This window comes from Globicephala melas, chromosome X, assembly GCF_963455315.2.
Source record: "Globicephala melas chromosome X, mGloMel1.2, whole genome shotgun sequence".
Classification (NCBI taxonomy): Eukaryota; Metazoa; Chordata; class Mammalia; order Artiodactyla; family Delphinidae; genus Globicephala; species Globicephala melas.
The window spans coordinates 93,613,239-93,631,839 of record NC_083335.1 but is presented as its reverse complement, the minus strand read 5'-3'; the positions used below and the strand labels follow the sequence as shown (position 1 = coordinate 93,631,839).

General features: G+C 38.0%; 1 protein-coding gene across 2 annotated transcripts in view; it reads right to left on the bottom strand.

The window, feature by feature from the left end:
• Nucleotides 1-18,601, bottom strand: part of RPGR (retinitis pigmentosa GTPase regulator) — a 62,158-nt gene that overhangs the window by 16,772 nt on the left and 26,785 nt on the right. The window contains exons 12-15 of one of the 2 annotated variants that reach the window (XM_030834907.2): nucleotides 14,782-14,879; nucleotides 14,330-14,395; nucleotides 10,921-11,868; nucleotides 889-1,032 (exon numbers count right to left, since the gene is read on the bottom strand). In XM_030834907.2, coding sequence (XP_030690767.1) covers nucleotides 889-1,032; nucleotides 10,921-11,868; nucleotides 14,330-14,395; nucleotides 14,782-14,879 — 1,256 coding nt within the window. Of the gene's footprint in view, nucleotides 1-888; nucleotides 1,033-8,670; nucleotides 11,869-14,329; nucleotides 14,396-14,781; nucleotides 14,880-18,601 lie in introns of those variants that run through there. The other variant, XM_070044761.1, reaches the window with a different exon arrangement.

Genomic DNA, 18,601 nt, shown 5'->3' with positions numbered 1-18,601 from the left:
AAGGACAAGCATGTTTCAATGGTTGGCTATGTTAGGGAAAAGGGGAATGAGGCTCAAAGGGAATCAATTTAAATAAAGAGAGAAGCACCTCGCACAGACCAGTGATGATAGTGTTTCATCAATGAGAAGGGAGGATTAACTCAGAGCTCTTTGCAAGAGGTCCAAAAAATGAAATGAAAATGAATCAATACAGTATCATTCAGTTTGGGTTTCTGAATTCCATACCTCTGAAATGAATCCAGAGTAGTGCTAGCAAACGAATGATTTCAAACCTACCGTCTCCTAGCAGGGTCGCTCTTCTATCTGCCAAATGGAAGAGATGTTTTTGGCATCCCTAGCTCCACTTTCAGGATGACTTTCTCTTCCTCAGTGAGGCCTCCTCCCATTCCTCCTATGAATACTTTCTTCTATACCACATCTCTGCAGAACTGATCACAACCTCAAACACTGCTGTGAACAACTTTTATTTGTCCATGTATATGTAAATATACACACGTATGTGTGCACATACACATCTCATTTCTGCCACTAGTACTGGGATGCTAACGTTGTATTTTTATCATTTCAAGGACCTGGGGCTGAACTTCTTGGTTAATTTCTCAAGAGTGTACTAAACTGGCCCATATCAATTGATTTCCATTCATTTGAAGAACAGAATGCTACCAAGAAATCTGGAAAGAATGCTAGAGAAAAAAGGGTGTCTGATTCATAAATTTGTCAAAGCTTGTCCTATAGCACATGAACAAAGTTATTCATGGAAATATTTCTGTTCTCCAAGGAAGCTGGAATCTGCCCTCTGCAGAGACCAGGGGACCCATATGCTTTCTCTTGGGCAGGGTCTTGGGATTTAAGCACTTATCATCATACCTTTTCAATGGCTGTCAATACCTTTTTAACTGAGTTGTTGGTTTCACTGTGGTCGTCTGCAGGAACACTTTTATTTTCTCCTGTAGCTTTCTTCTCGCCTTCTAGATATTCCTTAATTTCCTCATGCACGTCTTCTGGCTCATCATCTTCTGAAAATTCGTGATCCTGTGACAAAATTGATGATCAGGGAAGAGTTAAAATTTTCTTCTTTAAAAAACAGAGATTTGATATTGCTGTTGTAAACAATTTATACCATCTCAAAGAACATATAGACTATGAATTCAAATATTAAAGTCAAAGAAATAAAATACTGAATAATCCATGCTGCATATCAAGTTACTATATTACCAAGGATTTCATGCATGTTACTCTATTTTAACATTTCCAATGACTAGGGTTCCCAAAGTTCTTTTTACCACCTGTGGTAAGGTTAAAATGGAAAAACAAAATGCTTTCTGGGCTGTCTCAAAAGAATGCTTTTAAATATTAGAGAAGTTAAAAAGCTTTCTATCTACTGTAGCATTATAACATAATCATATGTATGTATTACGTTCATTTTCCAAAACATAAGGATTAAAATCACTTCAGAAGTACAATTCACCAATATTCACAAGAGAGAGGTAACTGTAATTACTTACATTCTGGGAAAAGGATAAAGGGACATAGGCACTTTAAATTGTTTGCTCTTGGTTATTTAAAGCAGATGGAAAACCAGACAGAGGGAGAACTTAGTCCATCTGGCTCCTGTCAAGCTAATCCAAATTACAAAACAGCCTGTCTATGGATTTGATAGACTGGTAATAAATCATGTAATGCTTATTAAGGCAGAAAATACTAGTTTTACCCTTTATTCTATACTGAGATTTTTTTTTTGCCATTTCATATTTTGGGTGGAAAACTGCTTATTTATTGTCATTAAGAGACTGGACTCTTTATTGGATATTTTTTCCTATGCTTTTCATTTATGCACTTCACTAAAGGCATAATGACCCCTAAAATAGGTGACACAGTAAGCAATCTGTGCCATTCACTCCCTTGAAGAATGTTTTTACAAAGTTCACCTTAGCCATATTTGCCTGAGACCATATATGCCCTTTATATCCCTTCAGCACTGTAACTAGCTTCTCATGGTCACCTTCCTAGTGGCTATTTGGCTAAGGATAAGCCTGACACCCAACAAAATCTTTACTGGGTGGTTTGAAAAGAATGTCTCTAATAATTAACTCACCTTTTTTTCTGGCAAAAATACAAATTGTGAGAGTTCAGGCTAGGGAGAGAACGTGTTTGTATTTCACACCTTAGTAAAACATATAAGTGGCATCCTCAGGCCAACAGCCCTAAGGGTATGGCCTAATAGCATTCCCACTGAGGACAAGCAATCTGCAAGTGAAGCCTTGAGATTTAAGAAAGAGTTTCAGAAGTTACTCTGGGAGGGCTTAACTTAGTAATTAAGGTCATGAGGCAGTGCACTCAGGAGGGGAATGTGGGAGAAGGGAACAGGGTACCAGGGTAGAGAGTTACATTAAAGGATGTGCTACGTGTTTAGGTTGGGTAGGGTTAACAACAAGGTAGCTACCATTTACCAAGAACTTCTAAAGCTTTCTTTTTCTTCTGCATGATTTCCCCTCTAAGTGACATATCATGGCTAGCCAAATGCACGTTATGGGTAGCTAAAATGATCAGAGATCATTTTACTTTGGAAGGGAATGGGAAGCAAGATTACTAGATTTAAGACTTAGGCCTGATAAACAGATGTATTCATAAATGTACATATATGAAGGCCAACTAGAAAGAACAGAGCTCCCGAGACAGAGAATTTCAGACTCTGCCCACTTATCTCCCAGAGGGAGGGTCAGTGAGCTGTATTCTATCAAAGTCCTCATTACTTGGACAGTTTGGCAAATCTAGGACCTGGGTCAATTCCAGTTGTGCTAGTTTACTAAGGTATTAATGTAACCATAGGATATCATGCTATTATAAGAAGAAACATGGAGTTATAGCTTATTTTAGAAATAAGCAAAACATCTCTTTTATAATGAACTACAATTTTACTCATTAACTTCATGTAAATCTGTATCAACAATACACTATATCACTTTCTAAAGTTTGAGAAAGCTCTTAGAAAATGGCATCTGCAGTAGAAATCACATCATCAATCATGACACTTTGCACTTAATTAACCACATTTAAAATTAATCTACATATATCTGGACAACTACTTTAAGTCACATACAGCACTTACCTTCAAACTGAGATAATTTAGGAGAGACTGGCAGAATACTGTCATTTTATAAAAAGAAAGGATAAAGTTTAAATACATTCTTGTCACCAGAACCACATATAATGTAAAGAGGTAATCTGGAGTGGTCAGTGGAAGTGCATCTGGTGTTAGGACCCCAGCGAAGAAGTGAATGGGCCTGGCTTCCACCAAAGGACCCTTATTTCATTGGTCAGACACAGCATGAGGAGCTGCAGTCTTTGGTCTGGCCCAGGGCAACACTTTTTACATTTCTTATGGGAAATACCAAGAAACCAAATGTTCCCATGAGGTTTCAGTTTGCTTAAGAAACAATTACATTGTATGCTTTAAAAACTAGAGACTGCTATCAGAAGTCTGCCTAGTGGTCACCCTGGAGGGGGTGGCGGATGGGAAATGGCTGGCAGGGGATTGAAGGGGAGCTTCTAGGGAGCTGAACTGTGCTTTTCCTTGATCTGGATGTTGACTATATGGGTGTGTTCAGTTTGTGGAAAATACATTGAGCTATACATGTATGAGATATATACTTGTCTATGTATTAACGTCAAAAGAATTTTTTTTCAAGTTAAAGACTATAAAGTGTAAAATTTTGTGCTACAATTCTGGATTCATGACATGCCTCAATGTCACATTGGGTAGAAAATGTTTTCCAAACAAGGTAAATAGAGCATAAAACTTCATATCTAAGTCATCGGGTGGAAAGTGTATATTTTAAAATCTCAATTTCAAGATATGTTTTTTTAGGACAAGAAGAGCTAACATGTAAGTTCAAGTTTTAACTACACTAGACATCACTGAGGCAGGAGTGGAGAGTGGGAAGGGCACTAAATACAAAGACCTAAACACTGTTTTCCAAAGCCTTGCTCTACTACTCTTGGCCTGAGCAAGGTACCTACTTAATGTATTTCAGTCTATCTGTAAAATGGAAAAATGACATTAGCAACACCTACCTAGGAGGGTTTGTATCAAGATGAAAAAGATTGTTTACAGAGAAAATAATATGAGCAAACAATAAGTACTTGTATATAAATATAAGTGATTTTATAAAGGCCATTCTATAAAAAGATAGAATCCCAAGTATGCACTGAGGACTGTCAAAAAACAAGAAGCTTGGATGCTTTTTGCCATGTCCCAGATCTTATCAATAGAAAATAGTTCACTTAAAACGTACACTTCTTTGCTCTACCTTCTCATACACATCCCTTTATTCTCTGCCAGGTGCCCGGTAGCTAGAGCAAGCAAGGGAAGAAGGCGGACGCCTATCAGGAGCAGCCCCTGGATGGCAGGGAAGTGGGGGGTGGCCTCAGCTGGGCTACAGGCCACTGTTGCCACAGGGCAAGATATTCCTAGACCCTCAGGTTTTCCAAGAGAAGTCCGGAAAAATATTTTTTCAATGTAAAATCTCCTGGTATTTCAATGTTGGCATCTGATTCAAATGTTTAAAAAATCACTATGTACACCAAACAAAATAAGTCTGCAGGCCAGACTGCACCCATGGGCTGCCAGTTGTGACTTCCAATTCTTCACTTCTAATGACACTACTTTATAATCTCTAAACTTTCCCTTCTTTCTGTGTGCCAGTCCCTTACTTCATTCCTAATCCTGTATTTTTATCACCAAATATATTACAGTTTGACTCTGATAAGTGGCCTGCAAAAATGAATGTAGTGCTCAGGGTACAGAACATCTTGCTGGTTCACAGTTTTATTCTTGTTTTCAGTTTTACTCTATTATTTTCCCCGTCTTTTTCCTTAGATGATTTATCTTCCTCTCTATCTTAAACAAATGCATGATCCATGATTACACTTTATGTGTGAATTATTTTTTAACTATGTGATAAAAACATTAGGATACAGAGGGAAATCTGTGGTCCGGTGACAGCACTAATATCTAAATTTTAGGCTAACCATGTGAGTACCATCAGGCTTTCGTCGTGGTTCAAATGTTGAGGGGCAGTATTTGACCCATGTATGGTGTGTAATGAGAGTTTCACTCTACCCCATATTTAAGGGTTATCATTATCCACTTCATTTCCATGGATCTACCTCCATAAGCTAATTTTTGGGGGGTTGCTACGCTGTATTTAAAAAAAGTACGGTTTACAGGCACATGAAACTAAGTTAAACTCATGCACATCAGCCAGTGACTTGGAGATTCATGAGGGGAGCACTGTACCTGACTTGGTATGATCAGAGAGGATAATTAGAGTGATGCAGGTTAGCATTTGCTGAGTACCCCTAACATGTTCTATGTGTTAACTAATGTAAATACCAAAAGACCCCCCCCTTTACTAAAAGAGGGATATAAGACTCAGAAAGGTTAAAAAAAAAACAACTTTCCAGGTGCCCACTCAGCTCATCAGTGAAGGGCTGGGTTTGGAACTCAGCCCTACTGGACTACAGAGCCCATGCTCTGAACCAACTCTGCCCAAATAATTTACAGACCATAATGGCTGCCCTCAGAGTTGTTTCCTCACCACCCCGCGCCACCCACTGATATTTAAAGCATTGCATACTCCTCTTTTTTGTTGATAAGCTCACTTCAGCAATACCCTATTCTTATGTAACCATCGTATATAATAACAGCAAATAAAAATTTAGAATTTTTCCCCCCAGAGCAGCAGAGTCTCTGGAACATACATCTCCCTTTCTAAATTAAGAAATATGCCAGTAGAGCTCTTTGATATTTATTTCTCAAAATCTAGTTCTGATTCTATGTCTCTGAAAAGCGGACTTCCTGGAGTTCACTCTTTGATGTCAACGTGGGCCTTGCCCCCGATCCTCTCTGCAGCCCTCCACTGCTCCTTCTTCCTTGGTTTTGGGGGCCCCTCTGTTTCTTAGAAAGTGTTCTTACCCTTCCTCCTTCTCAGGCTTCCCTTTTTCAACCTCCCCTTACCTACTGATGTTTCCCTGAATTCTCTTCAGTTCTCTTTTCACAATACGAATGTTGCCTCTCATTCAAATCCACAGTTTTAACTACATTTATAAGCTGCTGATACTCAGCATCTTCCCTGAGCTCCAAACCCAGATGTGTATCTGCCTGCTGAACATCTCCTGGATCAACAAGCCCCCAGGCAGTCTCCTCAATCTGTCCCTACTCCTCAGTTCTCAGTCTCCGTGAATGGCACTCTTTCTTCCCAATTTTCCAAGCCAGAAATAAGAAAAGCTTGGACTTTACCTCCCTCCAAGCTCCATATCCTTACTAAGCTCTCCAATTCTATCCACAAATCTCTCTCAGTAATAGAGGTCTGCAACTCTCCATCCCACTGTCCTAGTCCAGCCCCTCTTCAGTCTCTGCCTGGTCTACTGTGACTGACCCTGGTCCTGTTCCCTTCTAATCCACCCTCCATATTGCTGCCAGAATGACGCTACAAAAGCCCAAGTGTGATCATCTTACTCTTTTTTAACATCTTTTACAAACACGGAAGCTCTTGTGCCCCTCTATCCAGGTCAAAGGATACTCTAGGCTGCAGTCACACGGAAATACTCTCCTGGCTTCCGTCAGCCTGGCTCTCATCACCCTGCCCCCTCTTTGCCTGGATAGGTTTTACTTTTCATGACTCAGTTCAAGTTTCACCAGCACTCCCGGAAGCCCTTTCCTTGTTTTTCCCAGTGGCAGCTGAAGTGCCAGCCCTGAGGCACTCTACTGTGCTGGTAAATTTTCTGGTCAGCCTGTAGAAACAGCCAAGAGTTCCTTGAGATCAGGAGCCATATCTTATAAAGTGCTCTTTCTTCTTATTAACTAAGGGATTTAATGGAGGAAAGCCATAGATTTGTTTTCAAATCATATTTTTATCTTTGGGCAGTCTTGGCTAATAACATGGGGGTATCAAGAAATATTAAGGGCACTGTTAAACAACAGTTAAGGCAGAGTCATAGGAACTCTTTTTACCTGGTGTTCTTTCACGAAATCTATACCTACCTAACATCCCTGATAGGTTAGAGGAGCACAGGAAGTTGATTGTAAGCAGCCCTCACTGCTTGAGATCCACCTGATTCGGGGTAGCTTCTGTTCTCTTTTTGGTGCTTGGTACATAAATATTTGTTGACTGAATAATATGTACCAACTATAAGTTATGTGTCAGGTACTGGGCATATAATATCACATTTAACTTTCACAATGGAAAGAATGAAGGAAGAAATTACAGCACCTTTCTCCGAGGTAGCATTTTATTTTTAATCTACATGTATACAGAAAATTTACTTCTATAGTGAAATAATAGAAAACATTTCAATTGCACTCACCTGGAGTGCTGCTGGTCAGCAGCAGCAGATGTTTCTGTGGTACTTCTTTGTAGCTTACCTTATTTTTCTGCCAGAGTCCTCATTTGAAACTGTAATTCAATGGATTCTACATATACAACTCACACTTGCCTCAAAAATGATGACTGATAAACTACAGTAAAAGCATGATCAACCAGCAGATGGGGACAATAAAGGAGGAACTAGTTATTCCAATCTACTTAACCAACTATTAATTCAGGTCTGAAAATGACTAGGCCGGTGCTCTTTTGACCAGAGTACCAGGCATGCATGAATTACTGCTTCTAAAAGAGCACAAAGATTTTTGGGGGCCAGGGAAATGTGAAGAAATGGGTAAGAAATGCTGTTTACAATTGGTTATCTAGACTGGTTCAAATTCTGAGATGCACATATTTTAAGAACATCATTTCAGTATTGCCGGCTAATTATCTCTTCAGTGGAAGATGAATGCCCATAACTTTAACTTGAGTTTAAGAGTTTCTCATCTCCTTGGAGGTTTTTTCTTTATGAACTCCACTTCTGTCATCCATCTTATTTAATCTTAAGTCTACTTCTAAGATAACCACGTTTTGCACCAGATTTAACAACACAGCACATACATTTTAATCAAAGTATTAATTCAATTCTACTAACACTAATGAATGTGGTAGAATTTGCTAGAACACTGCAATGCCAAATCCGTATATTTGGTTGGTCAGTGGAAGCTACCAGAGAGCCTTGCAGCTAAGACAAAATTTATAACTACTCCTAGGAATTTCTTCACTTCCTATCCTAGTCTTTTTCCTCATATTCTTTCTCACTCATGAAAAATCAAATGTGCAAAGAATTCAACTACACAAAATTCATAGGATGTTTACCATCACAATCCTCCTTGATAAAAGTAAGTATAAGAAATTCCTCACGTCTAAGATATAGAAATGACTGGGGAAGGAAAGCTATGAATAAACAATAATGAAACAAACTAGCTGCACTACATACAATGGAATTACTCTAGTGGAAATCTAGCCTCTCTAAAATTCAATATCTAACATTAGTTTCTCTTTTCACAGACAACTACTGACTGTATACATTTAATTTTTATTTTACTTGAAACATTCTGACAAACAGCAAACAAAGAATTACAGAAGAGTGAATGAAGAATACATTGAAGGTAAGTAATAGACACTGGGAATGGCAGTACTGGGAATGAAGGTCTGACAGTACAATGAAAGCTCAGAAATGATAGGAGTTTAGAAGCACAGAATTACGGAAGACAAAAGACATTAAAGGTGTCATAATTTTTTAAGAGTAAAGAACATTTCATGGAAAACTAGATTAATTGTAAAGTATAATTTTTTTTCCTTAAAAAATTTTCTTATGCAAATAACAAACACGTTAGAATGAAAGAATCTAAGAGTTACAAGGGGCTACAGTTATCATATCATCTAATCCATTCTATTTTACAGATAAGGAAACTGAAGCCCAAAGAGTAGCTTTGCTTGGCAATAAATACTTAAAGTTTTTCACACTTTTACAATATGCATTCATCCCCATTTCATTAGATATTCTGTCATTTACCAAACAGTAACCAAAAGAGACATTAGAGTCTAAGTTCTGAACCCAGCTGTCACTTTGTAGATTGCTGCAAAAAGGACACATAAAAGGTAAAAAGACAGCACTATTTTTTTTAAAAATGTGAATTCCTCATTTTAGCTTTAGAATACCACCCATTCTTATAAAATTATTCTATACGGTAGGGAAACTGTAATCACAGACTGAAAAAACTATGCTACCATAGTTATAAGAAATTAGACGTTTTTATAACCCTTAAAGATCTGTGCCATTTTTAAAGGGACTTACTTGTATACACAAAATACTTTTTACAATATACTCGTTTCCTAAAACTGTCTTTAATGAGGAATAATATTAATTATATACTATGATCTTTTGATATTTTCTACTTATATATTTATAATTCAGGGGAAAATACACCAAAATATTAGTTTAAGAGAAACCAAAATTTACCAGTGCCTCAAGTTATCTTTATCAGTTTCTACTGTACCACAGGTAAGGTAACCATGACATAAAATCAATATAACAGAATGAGTGCCTATTCTTCATAATGTGTTCAAGTTGTTTGGCTGGACATAATCAGGTCCAATTTAAAGTTTGTTACTTCAATTCCAAATAATGTGGTAATACACTATTCCAAAATGTTTTGGAACCTGATGGCCCATTTTCTAAGAGTTGTTTTGACTGCACTGGCATTTTGAACCTCTGTACTTCATGCTCTTTCCCCTTTCCTTCCCTGTTAGTAATAAACTTTTTTGGATATGTTTTATCTTTGTCATATTTCACAGATCCTCTCATCTTGCTCCCTTTGCTGGATTCTCTTCCTCCACCCTGTCTTCCCTGCCTTCCACTTTCTTCATTGCCTCTCTCCTGGTACTTTCCCTCCTCTTCCTCATCATCCTCCTCTTCTTCCTTCTCCCCTTCTTTCCTGCTGTTTTCTTCCTCTTTCCTCTCCCTCGCTGCCCCCTCCTTCTTTTCCCTTTCCTTGCCTTCCCCCTCTCCCTCTTCCTCTCCTTCCCCCTCCTCCTCCTCTCCTTCTTCCTCTTCTCCTCCTTCTTCCCCCTCCTTTTCTCCCTCCCCCTCTGCTTCCTGCCCCTCCCCCTCCTCCTCTCCTTCCTCCTCCTCCCCCTCTCCTTCCCCCTCCTCCCCCTCTCCTTCTTCCTCTTCTCCTCCTTCTTCCCCCTCCTCTTCTCCCTCCCTCTCTGCTTCCTGCCCCTCCTCCTCTCCTTCTCCTTGCCCCTCTCCCTCCTCCTCTCCTCCTTCCTCCTCCCCCTCTCCTTGTTCCTCTTCTCCTCCTTCTTCCCCCTCCTCTTCTCCCTCCCTGTCTGCTTCCTGCCCCTCCCCCTCCCCTTCCTCCTCCTCCCCTTCTTCTCTTTCTCCCTCTCCCTCCTCCTCCTCTCCTTCTCCCTCTCCTCCTTCCTCCTCCCCCTCTCTTTCCCCCTCTCCGTCCCCATCTCCTTCCTCCTCCTCTCCTTCTTCTCCTCCCTCCTCTGCTCCCCCTTCTCCCTCCTGCTCATCTCCCTCCTCCTCTCCCCCCTCTTCTTCCTGCCCTTCCTCTTCTCCTTCCTGCCCCTCCCCTTCTTCTACTTCCTCCCCCTCTCCTTTCTCTTCTTCCTCTTTCCCTTCTCTCTTCTCCTCTCCTTCTCTGTCTTCTCCCCCCTCTTCCTCCTTGCCTTCCTCCTCCTCTCCTTCCCCCCCTGCTTGCTCGCTCCCTTCCCCTTCCTCCAGCCCTTTGTTTCTTTCCTCCTGATGGCCCTGTTCCCTCTCCTTTTGCTCCCGTTCCTCCTCCTCTTTCAGGTCTTCCTCTCCCTTACCCAGGCTCTCCATTTCTCCTCCTCCCTTGTCTTTCTCCTCCTCCCCCTCCTCACTTCCTGTTCCACTCCTCTGTTCCACTCCTGAATTACCCTCCGTCCCGATTCCCTCACCTCCACCTTCAGGCACGTGCTCTGCCTCTCCCCCTGGCTTTCCCTCGCCTTCACTCACCTCTGCTCTGTCTGTAAGGTCATCTGACAGGAACTTTGCTTCCTCTTCCTCTTTTTCTCCAGGCACCTCCTCATTTATATCTATCTCTTGCTCCTCTATTCCACTTCCTTCTGAATCATCTTCTCCTTCCTGCTCCTCTGGGGTGTCTGATATGTGGTCACCCTTAAAACCATATTTTGCCATGTATTTGGACATTCTGTGTTCGATCTCTTCCTCATGTCCTTGTTCAATAAATTTTCTGCTATACCGCAAGTTTTGGTCAGTTTCCACTTCATCCTTTTTCTCTCCACTGCTAAATTCTATTGACTCAGGCTGCTTGAATCCATCAGCTGTACCCTGCTGACTTTCACTATCACCTTCCAAGTTACTGTCTGGCTCCTCCATAGATTCTCTTTCACTGTCAAAGATCATATCTCGCTTGTTACTTTTACTTTCCTTAACAAAGTTTTTATTTTCTTCATCCTCAATATTCATGTCTCTATTTGGTAAGTCGTCAAGGAATGTATCAATATTTTTTCTATTCTCTTCACTTTTTCTTATATCATTCAGACCTGTCATTTTCACCAGACCAGTTTCCTTCTCAGAGACTATTTTTTCCACTTCTGAATCCTTCTGACTTTGTCCTTCATCACTTTCCTTTTCTATTTCCTTACTCTTAAGTGGATAGACGCCATGCTTATTTTCATGTCTAAATATCCCTTTTTGCAAACTCTCTGCACTGGTGTTGGCCTGAGGCCTTTGCTGGCCTGAGTTGTTACCTACGTCCTCATCTGAAAATGCTTCCATAGTCACAGCTGCTTGCATCATGTACATTCCTTTTGCCAAAAGTTGTTTATATGCTTTCCCTTCTTTCATCTTTTTGGACATCTCTTCACTTTCATATTCATTACTACCGCCATTTTCAGTATGAGCTGTATGCTGCTTCAGTTTCTCAATTGTTTCTTGTTTCTGTAAATTTTTTCAAGTAATCGTCATACTACTATTAGTTGACAAAGGTAACTTATCTATTATAAAATACTGCCAAGATTCTACATTATTATAAATTTCAGTAGAATAAAAATGCCCAGTTTTATCAGACATTTTGCTCAGATTTTGGGTTCTTTGGGGGGATAATTTATGCCACTCTCTAAGTCTGTGGAACATCTAATTTTGATTTAGTAACATATATCTGTGTTTAACTTTCAAATTTACCACCTGCCTTAACTTTGCCATTATGCACAGTACCATCAATATTTATTCTCTGCCCCTTTTCTTAATCTGAATCAATTCTTAAATATATTTCCAGACTGATTTTGCAAAATATTGCTAAAAAATGTATGGTTTTCTACCTTCCCTATCGTTTTGTCAAATTTTGATTGGTCTTTTGATTCCATGAAATTCTCAAAATTAAAGAAAATAAATGAAAATATGAAATTTTAAAAAATTTGAAATAATGAATAGCTTATTTCTAGAAGAAAAAAATCTAAAATGAAAATTATAAATGAGAAAGTTCCTTGGTGGCCTAGTGGTTAGGATTTGGAGCTTTCACTGCAGAGGCCCAGGTTCGATCCCACATGCCGCGGCCAAAATACAAAAAACCCCCAAAAAAACAACAACAAACTTAACTACAAATGAAATGTTTTTATCAATACACTAGATAATAATTAATATTTTTCTTTTCTAAACAAAATCCTTTGAGTTCTCAAATTTTTGACCCTCTTCCTTTTATCTACTATATTCTTTAATTATAATAATTTGCATACATAAAAAACACTATGAGAAAAAAATACTTAAGGTAAAATATAAGATTTTATAAAAACTTTATAAACTTTTATAAAAAACATATAATGAAACATTGAGATTTTGATGATACATTAAGAATATGAAATTAATTTCCTGCTGGACAAAATAAGGCAAAAATCAAATTGCTGACCTAAATTCTACAAGCTAATGTATTGAAATAGTCAATGAATTTGGGTCTCTAGACAGTAAAACATCACTAAATCAAGTTTTATAAATTGTGACGAGTGCTAGGCCTAGGAAGAGGTCATTTTTCGCTAAGTAAATTATTAAAACAGCACAAGTTAAAAATTAATATATAAAATATAAATTTTATAATATATAAAAAATACTATAATAAATCTTTTTTTATTCACTAAAAATACCTAGGCTTGGTAGGGCCTCCACTTAAAAGGACTATGTGAAGTATAAAATACATGTCAGTTTAAAAGAAAGTGCTTTCATTTTCTGTTCGTTCTAGGTGTCTTCTTTAAAAAGTCATGATTCTTTCAAGAGCCCTAAGAGAGACAGAGGCCCAGCTGCCAGAAATAACTTCTAAATGTATGTGCCTAGCACAATAAAGCAGCACAGAAGAGGCAGAGCCCAGAGTCTAAGAGGAAGGAAAGACATACAAAAGATGTCTGCTTGGAAGTATAGTCAAGTCAATAGATCAGTCAGTCACTGAGCTTCCATAACTGTGTTAGGAGAAAAGCTCTTCCATATTCAAAAAGAATGCTGTTATTCACCATGGCTCTCAGTAAAATATAGATAGGACTAATGAGGATTGGCACTAAATTTTTATAATTTAGCAAGATTCTCTTGGATTTCAGTGACTTTGATTTTAAGGATTTTTATTTTAACAATGTGGCAAAGGCACTAGAAATAGAAATTAAATGTTTTCTGCAGCCTTCGTCCTTCAATTTACATTTCTCTAATTTACTTTTCTAATCTTCAACCCTTCATCCTTTCACATCACTGGTCCTTAAAGCCAGGAAAAGCAAATGACTTCAGGACAGGCCTTTATCTCTCCAGGGTTGTGAAAACCAGAATATTCCTTACTCTTGCTATTCATTTGTTATTCATTAAAGGTCTCTCTTTATCACCCACGCATAGTTTCTGACTAATTTCCAAATGTTTAATCTTGTTTTTATGCTACCAATTCCTTGATAAATTAATGCCTATTCCAAACATTGTAAAAGCAATTACCAAATATTTCAACTAAACCCACAAAATTTTAGAACTAGAAAAGATGTTAATATCATCCTGTAAGGTCAGCAAGGTAACTCACCCAAAGTCATACTCAACCAAAGTGTGAGAGGCACTCATAGACAGTAGCCTCTTCCAATACTTAAGAACTGTGATAAAAATCTTTTGCCTTGACGGTAACAAAGTATGGCTATCGTCACTTGTTAGTGACTCCAAAGAGCAAATTTCGGCAGGGAAATTCTGCCACTCTTCTTGCATCACAGAGAATACACACCAACAGAATAAGCCCAAATTGAGGCTCTATATATTGTATCCCCGTCTTTTAAATCCTAAAGTAAGTGAATGCTTACCTTTCTTGTGTTCTTTCCAGAAACCTTTCAAGAAAAATATAAATAATTTCAAGTATTCTTACCCATCATAGTGAAAATAACTCTCTATATTATACCTTTTGTTTTTGAACTGGTGATAATTTTAATGATTTTTCATTGGAATTCAGGCTCATCATATGTGTCTGAAATAAATTTTAAAAAATATGTTCTAAAAAGAATAAAGACTAGATATATGATTATATATTTATACATATGATTATATATTTATATATATGATTATATATTGATTTTTAAAAATATATAAATGAAATTAACACAAAACAGTCCATATAGTCATATAATCAACTCTCAACTGCATACTAATAATGTGAGAGTTGAAATGAATTTTACTGTATGTAACCTATACCTCAATAAAGCTGATTTTAAAATAATGAATGAAACCAAAACAAAAACAAAAGCTTTTCTATGTATATAACGGCTTAGGAAGTAGACATACATATACACAGACATACACATACAAATACATGAGGAACTTATATCTATATCACATAAATAGGAAAACCATTACCATATTTAAGACATCAGTAGTTTCTCCAAGGCTTTCTGAATCCTCTGCTGAAAAATTGTCTGTCTCTTTCCCTTTGGTTATTTTACGTTGAAAATAATCTGAATGATTAAAAGAGAAAAGAGAAAACAAGATTTCAACAGAAAAGTGAAAGACAACTAGACAATAAACAGAAATTATTCTGTAATATAAAAGTACAGTTATAATTTTACTAAAGGTCCTTAAACCTCATATTAAGGGAACTGAACAGAATTCATTCACAGTGATAACAGGTTTTAAAATCTTTTTGAAAATTTAAAAACTATGACACTGATGAGATAACAATTGCTTCATTCATGTGAACAGGCAAACATTATTCCTTTGGGGTAAATACTACCCAAGTATCAAGCACTGTGATGGCCAGACCCCAAAAAGGTCTCCAACAACCCACATCCTCTGCTATGCATACCTCTGTGGAGTTCCCTTCCACATTTTACCAGGTTGGTCTGTATGGCCAATAAAAAAAGCAGATATAATTGTGATGCTATTGTGGCTTATGTCTCAGTTCTCTCTCCCTCTCTCTCTCTCGCGTGCGCGCGTGCACACACACACACTTTCTTGGAAGCCATGTTGTGAGCATCCCCAGGGAGAAGCCCATGTGCTGAGGGAGTGAAGCCTCCTGCCGATGGCCACGTGAGTGAGCTTGAAAGAGGATCCTCCAGACTCAGTCAAGCCTTCAGATGACTGCAGCCCCATCTGACAATGTGACTACAACTACATGAAATATCCTGAGCCAGAACCACTCAGCTAGACTGTTCCTGGATTCTCGACCCTGAGAAACTGTGTGAGATAGTAAATGTTTGTTGTTTTAACCTAAGTTTTAGGATCATTTCTTATGTAGCAACAGAAAACTAGCACAAGGACCTGGAAACTTTTATAGAAAACTGCAAGGTTATTACATCATAAAGCAGATAATTAAAAGTTACAAGCTTTATTTGACCTTACATTTTTCTCAATTACCATACCCCCATGTAGCACACATATACTTATTTGAGAGGAGCTCCTTAATGAAGTCTTCACTAAAAATGCCAGTCCACAGTGATCTCTCCCTTGTAAATTCATTCAATTCAAATGAACAAATAGTCTGTCTTTATTCCATGTGAGGTATTATGTAGGAGATATCAACTTAAGTAACTACTAAATCTTAATGAACTTATAGTCTAGAAGAGAATACAAAACATATTACATAGGGGAATGAGAAAGCACATCCAAATGTTGGGAATCAGGAAATGTTTCACTAAGGAGTTACGGGAATGATGGATAAGTAGAATTCTGAGACGCAGAGATGGAGGTGGATGGGGAAGAAAATAAGCCTAGTGCTAAAAGAAGCTGTGGAATGGCTTGTGTTGAAGGCTTACTGTGTACTTGGAACATATGCTTTTATACATGTCAGGTTAATGTCATGACAATAAGAGAGCTAAGTGTTATATCCCCATTTCACAAATGAATAAATTAAGGTTCAGTGACTCTTTTGGTGTCAAGTGTCAATCTCAAGTCTGCCTTGACTTCACAGCCTTTCCACTCAGTCTGACTGCGAAGAGCTCAGTTTGATTAAAATCAGGGGTCAGCAACCTTTTTCTGTCAAAGGCCACATGTTAAACGTTATAGGCTTTGAGGCCATACAGTCTCTGTCCTGATTATGCAAACTCTGCCACTGAAATGTGAAAGTAGCCACAGACAATACATAAATTAATGGGTGTGACTGGCTTCTAATAAACTTTATAAAAACCGGTGGCTGACAACCTGGAAAAAATGGACAAATTCTTAGAAAAGCACAACCTTCCAAGACTGAACCAGGAAGAAATAGAAAATATAAACAGACCAATGACAAGCACTGAAATTGAAACTGTGATTAAAAATCTTCCAACAAACAAAAGCCCAGGACCAGATGGCTTCACAGATGAATTCTATCAAACATTTAGAGAAGAGCTAACACCTATCCTTCTCAAACTCTTCCAAAATATAGCAGAGGGAGGAACACTCCCAAACTCATTCTACGAGGCCACCATCACTCTGATACCAAAACCAGACAAAGATGTCACAAAAAAAGAAAACCTCAGGCCAATATCACTGATAAAACATAGATAAAAAAATGCTCAACAAAATACTAGCACACAGAATCCAACAGCACATTAAAAGGATCAAACACCATGATCAAGTGGGGTTTATCCCAGGATTGCAAGGATTCTTGCAATCAATGTGATACACCATATTAACAAATTGAAGGAGAAAAACCATATGATCATCTCAGTAGATGCAGGAAAAGCTTTTGACAAAATTCAACACCGATTTATGATAAAAACTCTCCAGAAAGTAGGCATAGAGGGAACTTACCTCAACATAATAAAGGCCATATATGACAAACCCACAGCCAACCTCATTCTCAATGGTGAAAAACTGAAAGCATTTCCTCTAAGATCAGGAACAAGACAAGGTGGTCCACTCTCACCACTATTACACAACATAGTTGTGTAAATTTTAGCCACAGCAATCAGAGAAGAAAAAGAAATAAAAGGAATCCAAATCAGAAAAGATGAAGTAAAGCTGTCACTGTCTGCAGATGACATGACACTATACACAGGAAATCCCAAAGATGCTACCAGAAAACTACTAGAGCTAATCAAAGAATTTCATAAAGTAGCAGGACACAAAATTAATGCATAGAAATCTCTTGCATTCCTATACACTAATGATGAACAATCTGAAAGAGAAATTAAGGAAACACTCCCATTTACCACTGCAACAAAAAGAATAAAATACCTAGGAATAAACCTACCTAGGGAGACCAAAGACCTATATGCAGAAAATTATAAGACACTGATGAAAGAAATTAAGGATAATACCAACAGATGGAGAGATATACCATGTTCTTGGATGGGAAGAATCAACATTGTGAAAGTGACTATACTACCCAAAGCAATCTACAGATTCAATGTAATCCCTATCAAACTACCACTGGCATTTTTCACAGAACTAGAACAAAAAATTTCACAATTTGTATGGAAACATAAAAGACCCCAAATAGCCAAAGGAATCTTGAGAAAGAAAAACGTTGCTGGAGGAATCAGGCTCCTGGACTTCAGACTATACTACAAAGCTACAGTAATCAAGACAGTATGGTACTGGCACAAAAACAGAAATATAGATCAATGGAACAGGATAGAAAGCCCAGAGATAAACCCACGCACATATGCTCACCTTATTTTTAATAAAGGAGGCAAGAATATACAATGGAGAAAAGACAGCCTCTTCAGTAAGTGGTGCTGGGAAAACTGGACAGGTACATGTAAAAGAATGAACTTAGAACACTCCCTAGCATTATACACAAAAATAAACTCAAAATGAATTAAAGACCTAAATGTAAGACCAGTCACTATAAAACTCTTAGAGGAAAAAATAGGCAGAACACTCTATGACATACATCACAGCAAGATCCTTTTTGACCCACCTCCTAGAGAAATGGAAATAAAAACAAAAATAAACAAATGGGACCTAATGAAACCTAAAAGCTTTTGCACAGCAAAGGAAACCATAAACTAGAGCAAAAGACAACCCTCAGAATGGGAGAAAATATTTGCAAATGAAGCAACTGACAAAGGATTAATCTTCAAAATTTACAAGCAGCTCATGCAGCTCGATAACAAAACAAGAAACAACCCAATCCAAAAATGGGCAGAAGACCTAAATAGACATTTCTCCAAAGAAGATATCCAGATTGCCAACTAACACATGAAAGGATGCTCAACATCAGTAATCATTAGAGAAATGCAAATCAAAACTACAA